This window comes from Carcharhinus amblyrhynchos, unplaced genomic scaffold, assembly GCF_965287045.1.
Source record: "Carcharhinus amblyrhynchos unplaced genomic scaffold, sCarAmb.v2.hapA scaffold_37, whole genome shotgun sequence".
In the NCBI taxonomy this organism is placed as follows: Eukaryota; Metazoa; Chordata; class Chondrichthyes; order Carcharhiniformes; family Carcharhinidae; genus Carcharhinus; species Carcharhinus amblyrhynchos.
The window spans coordinates 8243460-8254918 of record NW_027649778.1 but is presented as its reverse complement, the minus strand read 5'-3'; the positions used below and the strand labels follow the sequence as shown (position 1 = coordinate 8254918).

At 46.9% G+C, this 11459-nt stretch overlaps 1 protein-coding gene across 1 annotated transcript; it reads left to right on the top strand.

Moving 5' to 3' along the window:
- The first annotated feature begins 1663 nt into the window (after positions 1 to 1663).
- Positions 1664 to 11087, top strand: snrpd2 (small nuclear ribonucleoprotein D2 polypeptide). Its single transcript, XM_080218259.1, has 3 exons — positions 1664 to 1765; positions 5388 to 5567; positions 10747 to 11087. Coding segments are annotated over exons 1-3 (357 nt in total). The 5' UTR covers positions 1664 to 1763; the 3' UTR covers positions 10922 to 11087.
- The last annotated feature ends 372 nt before the right edge of the window (positions 11088 to 11459 follow it).

Below are 11459 nucleotides of genomic sequence, written 5' to 3'. Positions count from 1 at the left end.
CCCACGCCAGTCTAACGGCAGCATCTCCATATCATGGCTACCATCTTTTGTGATTTGGCATCCAATTTGCGCAAAGCAAGGTTCCACAGGCAGCAATGATGACCAAATCATCTATTTTAGTGAAACTGTAGAAACATTAAAAAAATGTGCATCTTTATTGGAAATATCTGTTTAGCTGTTATGAAAATATTGCAGATAATAAAAAGGCTGATTAAAGCAACAGGTCATGGAACCCCTATGGTGCAGGAGCAGACCTTTGGGCCCATCAAGTCAGCACTGACCACAATCCCACCCAGCCTATCCCTCCATATTTATCCTGCAAATGTGCCTGACACTAAGAGGCAATTTAGCATGGCCAATCCAGCTAACCTGCACATCTCTGGACACTGAGGGGCAATTTAGCATGGCCAATCCAGCTAACCTGCACATCTTTGGACACCGAGGGGCAAATTAGCATAGCCAATCCACCTAACTGCATATTCATCCATTCTGACTGTGTGCCCCTCTACCTTGGCTATGTTCGCATGTCCCTGGAGAGGAAGCATGCGGTGTCCATGGGCGCAGTTGATGCCTTCCATGCCTGCTGGGCACCACAGGGGCTGGGGGTGCATTATAGACCTGAGTTATAAGGAGAGGCTGAATAGACTGGGACTTTTTTCCTCTGGAGGCTGAGAGGTGACCTTGTAGAGGTCTATAAAATAATGAGATACATAGACAAGGTAGATAGTCAATATCTTTTCCCAAAGGTAGTGGAGTCTAAAACTAGAGGGCATAGGTTTAAAGTGAGAGGGGGAAGATACAAAAGGGTCCAGAGGGGCGATTTTTTTCACACAGAAAGTGGTGAGTGTCTGGAACAAGCTGCCAGAGTTAGTAGTAGAGGCGGGTACAATTTTATTAAAAAGCATTTAGATAGTTACATGGGTACAATGGGTATAGAGGGATATGGGCCAAATGCAGGAAATTGGGATTAGTTTAGGGGTTTTAAAAAAAGGGCAGCCTGGACAAGTTGGGCTGAAGGGCCTGTTTCCATGCTGTAAACCCCTAATCACATTATAATTTGATGTTTTAAGTTTCCTTTGTGCTTCTGTTAGCATCATAGAAATCCTACAGTGCAGAAAGAGGCCATTCGGCCCATCTAATCTGCATGAACCACAATCCCACCCAGGCCCTACCCTCACATATTTACCCACTAATCCATGCATCCTAGGGTGATGGAATGAAGAGGAGGAGGGGGGGCGGCGGGAGAGAGAGCAGGAGGAGTGTGAGAAGTGGGTCTGAAGAAGTCTGCTCCATATCTTGGATCCCCTTTTGTCCTTCACCCCATCGCTGGGGACCCACTTCTCACACTCCTCCTGCTCTCTCTCACCCCTCTTCATTCCATCATGGCTACCCCTTCGCACCCCTCTTTCTCTCTCCCATCACAGATCCCCTCATCCTATTCACCATTCACCATTCCCATCATGGACACCCCCTACCCCCTCTTTTATAATAAACCACACCTTGCACTCTTTATCTTAACCCTGGTTGCAACCTGTCAAATCATCTAAGGGGCAATTTAGAATGGCCATTCAACCTGACCTGCACATCTTCAACCTCCACGTCACGGCGGACTACAACTTCCAGCACGCTGCGGGGGCGGCGCCATTTTGAGAGACTACATCTCCCGGCGGGCAGTGCGCCAACCGGAAGTGGAGACTTCTCTTCCGGCGCGAGCAGAAGCGCGGTTGGGGCTTGAGGAGAGCGGCGAGCGGACATCAGGCGACATGTGAGTGAATGAAGGAGGGTGGGAGAGGCAGAGAGGTGACGGGGGCAGGAGAGAGGGCAGGAGCGCGACTCGCTTTGGGGGCCACTCCGCCTCCCTTTCCTCTTTCGGGCCTGGCGCTCGCTGGGGCTTCTCGCTGGCGATGCTAAGGCCTGAGGCCTAGCGCGGGCCCGAGGCCTCAGGAGCAGCGGGGACCCCGGGGGACGCTCACTGCGCTCAACCCGGCCCCCACTCACCTGGGGAGGGGGAGGTATTTAGCCTCTCCCCCACCCCCACCGCCACCCCCATCACGCCCCCCGCCCCCTTCGCCCCCATATCACGGACCCCCCCCCTTCGCCCCCGTATCACGGAACCCCCCCCCCCCTTCGCCCCCGTATCACGGAACCCCCCCCCCTTCGCCCCCGTATCACGGAACCCCTTCGCCCCCGTATCACGGAACCCCCCCCTTCGCCCCCCCCCCCATATTATGGACCCCACCTTCATTCCCCCCCCCCCAATCACGGTCCCCATTCCTCCTCCCTGTATGATAGATCCCCTTCCCCTCCCCCATATCATGGATCCTGCTCCACCTCTACCCCATATCTTGGATCCCCTTCTTTCCTTCATGCCATCACTGGGGACCCACTTCTCACACTCCTCCTACTCTCTCTCTTCTTCCCCCCCCCCCAAACTTCATTCCATCATGCCCCCCCCCCCCCCTTCTCACCCCTCTTTCTCTCTCCCATCACAGATCCCCTCATCCTCTCCCCCCCCATCATGGGTGCCCCCTGCCCCCTCTTTTATAATAAACCACACCTTGCACTCTTTATCTTAACCTGATTGCAACCTGTCAAAGACCTACCTTTGGTTGAAACCAGCAGAGCCTTTTAAATTGGTCAGTACGGTGTAAGGGCTGCAACGAACTGTAGTCATTACACCGAAGCTAGTCCTAATTGCCCGCATTTGGCCTATATCCCTCTATACCCACCTTACCCATGTAACTGTCTAAATGTTTTTTAAAAGAAAAAATTGTACTCGCCTCTACTACTACCTCTGGCAGGTTGTTCCAGACACTCACCACCCTCTGTGTGAAAAAAATTGCCCCTCTGGACACTTTTGTATCTCTCCCCTCTCACCTTAAAGCTATGCCCTCTAGTTTTAGACTCCCCTACCTTTGGGAAAATATATTGACTATCCAGCTGATCTATGCCCCTCATTATTTTATGGACATCTATAGGGTCACCCCTCAGCCTCCTGTGCTCCAGAGGGAAAAGTCCTGGTCTATCCAGCCTCTCCTTATAACTCAAACCATCAAGTCCCGGTAGCATCCTGGTAAATTTTTCCTGCATCCTTTCTAGTTTAATAATATCCTTTCTATAATAGGGTGACCTTTGGTGGTCTTAGTAGTGGTTTAGAAATGAGATTGGAAGTTCCTCCTGGAATTTAATATGGCAGCAAAGTTGTGAATGCTGGCTTAATCTGAGACAACGCCAGGGAAAACCAGAAAGGGAACAGAATTTGAAGGGGTGGCACAGTGGTTAGCGCTACTGCCTCACAGCATCAGGGACCAGATTTCAATGTGGTCTTGGGCAGAGCAAGAACCATACCAAGTTGTGATACATCTGGAAAGGCTGCTTTCTACAGTGCATCTGTAAAAGTTGGTGAGAGTCGTAGCTGACATGCCAAATTTCTTTAGTCTTCTGAGAAAGTAGAGGCGTTAATGGGCTTTCTTAACTGTGGTACCGGCGTGGGGGGACCAGGACCGGCTGTCAGTGATCTGGACACCTAAAAACTTGAAGCTCTTGACCCTTTCTACTTTGTCCCTGTTGATGTAGACAGGGGCATGTTCTCCACTATGCTTCCTGAAGTCGATGACAATCTCCTTTGATTTGTTGACATTTGGAGAGTGGACTGGACACGATGGCTTCTGCCCTCCTAGTTGGAGGAGATGTCTGCTTACTTGCTACTAGATGAGTAGTCAGATAACATAGCAATAGGTGGAAGGAGGTACTGGTGAGGCAGAGCTGGGTGGTGGCAGTGTGTGCTTTCAGGTGATGTCGCCAAGGGATGGCATGCGGAGCAATACATTGGAGGCATGTAGATTTGGGAGGGGGTGGTGGTGGCACTAGAGGGGATGTCAACCTACTGTCCTTCCATGAAATGGACCATCTAAAATATGTCTATTTCTACTGTTAATGATTTTGTATACGTCTATCAAAGTCAGTGTGTTTCCAAAGAAAATGGATCCATCCTTTGAAACAAAGAACAATACAGCACAGAAACAAGCCCTTCGGCCCTCTAAGCCTGCGCTGCTCGTGCACCCAACTAGACCATTTGTTTGTATCCCTCTATTCCCAGTCTGTTCATGTGGCTATCTAGATAAGTCTTAAATGATCCCAGCGTGTCCACCTCAACCACCTTGCTTGGCAGTGCATCCCAGGCCCCCACCACCCTCTGTGTAAAATACGTCTCCCTGATATCTGTGCTGAACCTTGCCCCCCTCACCTTGAACTTGTGACTCCTTGTGTTCGTCACCTCCGACCTGGCAAAAAGCTTCCCACTGTTCACCCTATCTATGCCCTTCATAATTTTATACACCACTATTAGGTCGCCCATAACTGAGGTCTTTTAAACTGGTTTGGAGCGGGGGAGTGGGAATCCTTGTGGTCTTCCTTTTAGACTTTTTCTAAAACAAACAGTGCAGAGTATTCTGACACATAACCTCTATCTTGGCTCGTGGCTGATGGACATGCTCTGTCCTTGCCATTCTAATGACCAGGCTCTTGCTGCAGTGATGGACTTGACTGCTTTCCTGGGCTCTGCCCGTGCAGAATTTGTGGCGTCAGAACTTGGAGCAGTAATCCCACTCTCGGGTCGGCGGATTTTTGGGTTCAGGCTCCAAGGTGGAGTTTGATGAATCTAGGCTGCTGCTGTGCAGGAGTGCAGCATTGATGGAGGTGCTGTCTTCCCGGGTGAGCTATCCTTGAGTGTGTGTTGAACACTCCGTGGCTCTGTGCAAAGTGGAGGAGGTTGTTCTTGCAGGTTCCTGGCTGAACGTTAACCATTCAAGGGTGTGATGTCTTATTCATTCACTGTTTCTGCAGTGTTGCTGTACTTAGCAGTTGTTGAGTACAGCAACACTGTCATTACTTAACAGCAATAAGTACACTTTGAAGAAATGATGATTGGGGCAGCATGATGGCACAGTGGTTAGCACTGCTGCGTCATTGCACCAGGGACCTGGGTTCAATTCCAGCCTCGGGTCACTGTCTTTGTGGAGTTTGCACATTCTCCCCGTTTCTGCATGGGTTTACTCCAGGTGCTCCAGTTTCCTTCCACACTCCAAAGATGTGCATGTTAGGATGATTGGCCGTGCTAAGCTGACATTTGTGTCAGGGGGATTAGTAGGGTAAATGCGTAAAAAGGTAGGGATTGTAGTTGGTACAGACTCGATGGGCTGAATGGCCTCCTGTACTGTAGGGATTCTATGATTTGTGCGCCAAGAATCTTCAGGCCATGATGTCTGAGCCTCAAGTTCCTGGACTCATGAGGTCCGATTTGATATACCACCCTGCCTTGTTATATTATGTTGTTTCTCAATATAGCATCTTTAACAGTGAAATCGCTCTTTTATCCCTCCCTCTAGGAGTCTGCTAAACAAGCCCAAGAGTGAGATGACTCCAGAGGAGCTTCAGAAACGAGAGGAGGAAGAGTTTAATACAGGACCTCTCTCCGTTCTGACGCAGTCTGTCAAAAACAACACACAGGTCCTCATCAACTGTCGTAACAACAAGAAGCTGCTTGGCAGAGTCAAGGCCTTCGACAGGTAGTCACTTTGAGTTCACTTTTCTTCCATTGCTTTCCAAATCCCTCTACCACCAAAATGTGTTGCTGAAAGTAAGAGAGGATGGCATGGTGGCACAGTGGTTAGCACTGCTACCTCTTGGTACCAGGGACCCGGGTTCCATTTGTGGCTTGGGTCACTGTCTGTGCAGAGTCTGTATGTTCTCCCTGTGTCTGCGTGAGTTTCCTCTGAGTGCTCTGGTTTCCTCCCACAGTCTGAAAGACATGCTGGTTAGGGGATTTTCACAGTAACTTCATTGCAGTGTTAATGTAAACCTTACTTACGACTAATAAATAAACTTTGAAAAAAATGTATGCAGTGGGAGAATGGTTTGCTGTGTATGTTTTACCATGCCAATTTTATTCAGAAAAATCTTTGTCCCAATCATAGAATCACTACAGTAGAGAAGATGGCCATTGAGCCTGCACCGACAACAATCCCAGCCAGGCCCTATCCCTGTAACCCTACTTATTTACCCTGCTAATCCCTCTCTGACACAAAGGGGAAATTTATCATGGCCAGTCCAGCTATTTGCACATCTTTGAAGCGTGGGAGGAAACTGGAGTACCAGGAGGAAACCCATGCAGACATGGGGAGAACGTGCAAACTCCACACAATCACCGGAGGCCAGGATCAAACCCTGGTCCTGTGAGGCAGCAGCGCCAACCACCGTGCCACCTGCCGTCAGAAAAACCAGTGGATTGGAATCTGCAGTGCTGATCGTAACGCTGGCATCGCAGCAACACTACTGCAACAGAGTGGATATAAATGTCACCCATCACCCAATGATTGATGGCCACCTCTGTCAACTGAAAGCTGCATAATATTTCCTTTTCATAATTTGCAAATATTTACCAGTGTAGAGCTGAACTGTGCACACCAGGAAGGTGAGGCTGCACTTTTTGTCTCTAAGCAGACTCCATTCATTGCCAGTGAAGATTGCTGAGTGTCAGGGGATGAATAGTAACTCGGTATGACACATGCACAATCCCTGGACTTGGGGATTGTGTCGGAAATGCTAGCATCCATGAAAACAATCCCAGCTTGAATTTGACCTTGTGATGTTTGGGGGTGGTAGGTTGTTTGCAAAATGCTTGACAGCTTGTGTGCCAGTAGATAATCTAGTCTTGCAGCTTGACATTTGTTTGCAGGTGTATTGAATTCAGAAGAGCACAATCAAATTCTGGTCTGGTGACATTTCTTAAAACTGAACAAGAAGCAAATCTGGAAATTAATCTGTTACGTTCACCCTTCTTGGAATTCTATTCACTTTGTGGTCTGTCTTGTTGTTGTGAGTTGCGTCACCCTGGACTTCAGCTGAAAACTGGCGCTGTCTGGTATGCAAAACATCTGGTACTGGAAGCCTACCCCCACCTGGGTGGAAGGACGAACCCTTAAGGCAACATCCAGTTATCTATATCTCTTGCATTTTCCCATCAGTTCAAGTTCCCAGCAGATGAGAAGCCTTGTTGGTTCACAACAGGACAAAAGCAGTTTGTGCCCTTTCTGTCAGGACAGCTGGGGCAGTTTTGGTTCTGACAGCCAATCCATTAAATGCCTGAAGTGGTCGCATAGAGGTGATTTTTGTCACAGTGAGGTCCCACCACTTACATCATTCCTATTTATCCTGGAACACAGCTGCACCTGGCAAAAGGCGACAATTTGTTGCTGTCACCTACATAAAAGTCACTTATGATGCATTATGTGGGCTGGTTATTCTGAACACTTCAGGTAGCTTTTCACACCTCTTGTACTTTTGTCATGGAACTTTTTGTCATGGCCTGATGCACTCCTGTGTTGCTGCAAGCTCTTCCTGATCAGGACATCCTCCAGCTCCATTTTAAAATTTGGAAAGAAATTACATGGTCCAATCTATTTTTTAAGATGGAAAATAATTGGGACAATGTAGGATCCAACTTTGAAAAAGGGAAACGGAAGTGATAAATGCATCTGAAAGTGGTAAAGAAAATGCATGCGGCCTGTTTAACTGGCCATCCTATAGGCATCAAGAGGGTGGCACAGTGGTTAGCACTGCTCACAGTGTCAGGGACTCGGGTTCAATTCTGGCCTTGGGTCACTGTCTGTATGGAGTTTCCACGTTTTCCCTGTGTCTGCACGGGTTTCCTCCGGGTGCTCCAGTTTCCCCTCACATTCTGCAAGATGTGCTGGTTAGGGTGTATTGACCTGAACAGGCACCGGCTTGTGTTGACTAGGGAATTTTTACAGTAACTTCATTGCAGCGTTAATGTAAGCCTTACTTGTGACTAATAAATAAACTTTAACTTTAAGACAAAGTTGGCAGATTCAGTGCAGACATCTGAATCACCCTGTGTGTGGAACAGAGTCCTACAATTCCTCCAAGCCTCTGCTTCTTTGCATCATTGTTTTTTTTTGTTACCCTGTTCACCGTGTGGTGACTGTAATATCAAAAATTAGGTTAGCATCTTGCACATCAATCTCAAAAGATGTGAATCCAGCCCCAACTGACAGGGAGAAACCCTCATTCCCATCTGCAGGCAGTGAGCTCCAGTTTCAGACAGGTATATAAGCTGACGGGTTGATAACCGAGAGCTGTAGGCATGAGGCGATTGGCAAAAATGCTAGAGGCAGCGTGAAGCAAAGTGTTCCTGCAACAAGCAGTTAGGCTTTGGAATACACTTCTTGACTGCCTTCAAACAAGAACTGGATGAATGCCGGAAGGTGGAAATAATTGCAGAGACACAGAGAAAGGACAGGAGATTGGGGCTAACTGGACTTCAAAAGAACCAGTATGGGCCAGCAAACTGAATAGCCTCTTCCAGTGCTATTCTGTGATGACCCAGTTGCTGAAGTCTTGGCGTAAAAAGTTAGAGTTTATTTATTAGTCACAAGTAAGGCTTACATTAACACTGCAATGAAGTTATTGTGAAATTCCCCTAGTTGCCCCACTCCGACGCCTGTTCGGGTCAATACACCTAACTAGCACATTTTTCAGAATGTGGGAGGAAACCACGCAGACACAGGGAGAACTTGCAAGCTCCACACAAGACGGTGACTCAAGCCGAGAATCGAACCCGGGTCCCTGGCGCTGTGAAGCAGCCATTCTAACCACAGTGCCGCTGTGTCCTTAGTTGGTATTGAATTGGTAAAACTTGAATCGCAGTGGGAAATTGAAATTTTAGTAGTGGGGCTCGTGAGGCTGAGCATCCTAACCTGAGCTTCATATAATATATTTTCTGTGACGAAAGCGAGTGGGCTGAGTAGACGAGAGTTTCCGAGTGCCCCTCACCCCGCAGTAGGTAAAACGAGATGAAGCATCCTTCCAGCTATTCCTTCAAAATTGAAAAGGGAGCAGTCACGTTTGGCAGGGTCCTTTAAATTTCTTTCTCACCGTCTGCACCATGTGTAGTTGGTGCAGTGCAGTCAATGATTTTCCCACTATACATGGCAGGCAGCAAAACCAGCGAGGTGATCAACTGGCAAGTTTTAAACGGGGAAACCAAAAGAGAAAATATTGGAAAATCTCAGTGGGTCTGGCAATATCTGTAAAGAGAGAAAAGAGCTGACCTTTTGGATCCAGGTGACCCTCTGTCAAAGCTAAAAGACAGAAAAAGTGGGAGATATTTATCTTGCAGGGTGAGGGAATGCTGAGATTTTCCAGTATTTTCTCTTTAGGTTTCAGATGCCAGCATCTGCAGTAATTTGCTTATATTTACACCAGGAAGTCCCAGATATCAGCTGTCTCTTATTAATAGTTACAATCTCACCCTTGAGGTAACCGGACTCTGCGAACAACCAGTTCATTGTTCTGTGCCATTGTGTCTTGGATAAAACTAATTAATTCCCCGTAATCTGGCAAAACCTTTTCAATTCCCTTTCAAAAGTTACTATTAAATCCCCTCTTCCCATTCTACCAGGAAGCAGATACCAGATCATTACTTGTGTTTTTATAATAAATCACACCTTGCACTTGACAGGAGGTTTCAGAATTTATCTTAACCCTGATTACAACCTGTCAAAGACCTACCTTTAATTGAAACCAGCAGAGCCTTTTAAATTGGTCAGTATGGTGTTAAGGTCTACAGTGGCTGAAGTGGGCAGGGCATCATCAGTAGTACCTTTCTAACTGACCCCAATGATGATGGCAGCACCATTTAGAGTCATAGAGGTTTACAGCATGGGAACAGGCCCTTCAGCCCAACTTATCCATGCCACCCTATTTTAAAACCCCAAAGCTAGTCCCGTTGCCCAGATTTGGCCCATATCCCTCTATACCCATTTTATGCATGTAACTGTCTAAATACTTTTTAAAAGAAAAAATTGTACTTGCCTCTACTACGACCTCTGGCAGCTTGTTCCAGACACTCATCACCCTCTGTGAAAAAATTGCCCCTCTGGACACTTTTGTATCTCTCCCGTCTCACCTTAAACCTATGCCCTCTAGTTTTAGACTCCGTTTTCTTTGGGAAAATATATTGACTGTCTAGTTAATCTGTGCCCCTCATTATTTTATAGATTCTATAAGATCACCCATCAGCCTCCTACGCTTCTGAGAAAAAAGTTCCAGTCTGTCCAGCCTCTCCTTATAACTCAAACCAAGTCCTGGCAGCATACTAGTAAATTTCTTCTGCATTTTTTCTAGTTTAATAATATCCTTTCTATAATAGGGTGACCAGAACTGTACACAGTATTCCAAATGTGACCTTAACAATGTCTTGTGCAATTTCAACAAGACGCCCCAACTCCTGACCAATGAAACCAAGCATGCCGATTGCCTTCTTCACCACTCTGTCCACCTGTGACTCCACTTTCAAGGAGCTATGAACACGTACCCTTGATATGGATGACAGCTCACGCTGAACACTGACGTAAGTTGTCTGTGTCCCTGCCTCTATCTGCAGCATTTCCGCTTTCCTTGTAGTTCTAACTTTGGTATGGACGCGTCTCTGTCTATAGCTAAGAAACTTCCTGCAGTGTCTGCCTTTACACGGGTAACATGTTTTTGGGACAGGAAGTTTCAGAATTTTCAGAGCTTCCCCAACCCGATACCAGGGCACATCTAAAATCTGGAATACCACTGGAATCCTGAGTTGAATGTTGCATCGTAAATTGTGGAAAGTATTTCCATTCTGCCAAGCCTTTGCTCTTTTTTTTAGCCATTCTCTCCCATTTCCCATTCCAGACACTGCAACATGGTGTTAGAAAATGTCAAAGAGATGTGGACTGAAGTGCCCAAGAGTGGGAAAGGCAAGAAGAAGTCAAAACCGGTTAACAAAGATCGATACATCTCGAAGATGTTCCTCCGAGGGGACTCTGTGATTGTTGTACTTAGAAACCCATTAATTACTGGCAAATGAAATGCCTTTTTCTGTGAGGAATTGTAACTTATAGTGTGGAACAGAAAACTCGGAACTAAAAAAAAAAGCTTAGTTCTTTTCTGTTATTGATGTCATTTTGCGAGTGATATGTTTTTTGATAATCCATTGCATTTACCTTGTAATAAAATTCATTTTGATGTATGCATTTTTTGCCTTAGCTCCAGTATAACTGTGTCCATGGTCAGGAGATGGGGTACTGTCCGTCTTTAGCCTTGTTCAAACTCAGACTCCTGGTGGATGCAAAATTCAGTCTGTCACGTCCCCCTTCATGGCTACTCGATTTCCGTTGTGGTGGTGAAGTGGTATATAAAGCATGCTTTGCTACCCACAGTGGAAGAGCTTTCCCTGCCCCACGTATGAACACTGGCAACCAGCTGGAAGGTGGAATGGAGGAAGACTGGAAGATGCAAGAGAGCATTTAATCCTGGGGAAAATCAATCCAGTTAACACACCATTTTCTCAAAGTAACTGATTTGAGCAGGCCTGGTATATAACATTAAACCCAACATGGACAGGT

Bases quoted from the DNA above. Each gene is read 5' to 3' on its own strand.
- snrpd2 (XM_080218259.1), top strand. The intron at 5,568-10,746 runs GTAGTCACTTTG...TTCCCATTCCAG, and splicing joins AGAGTCAAGGCCTTCGACAG to ACACTGCAACATGGTGTTAG.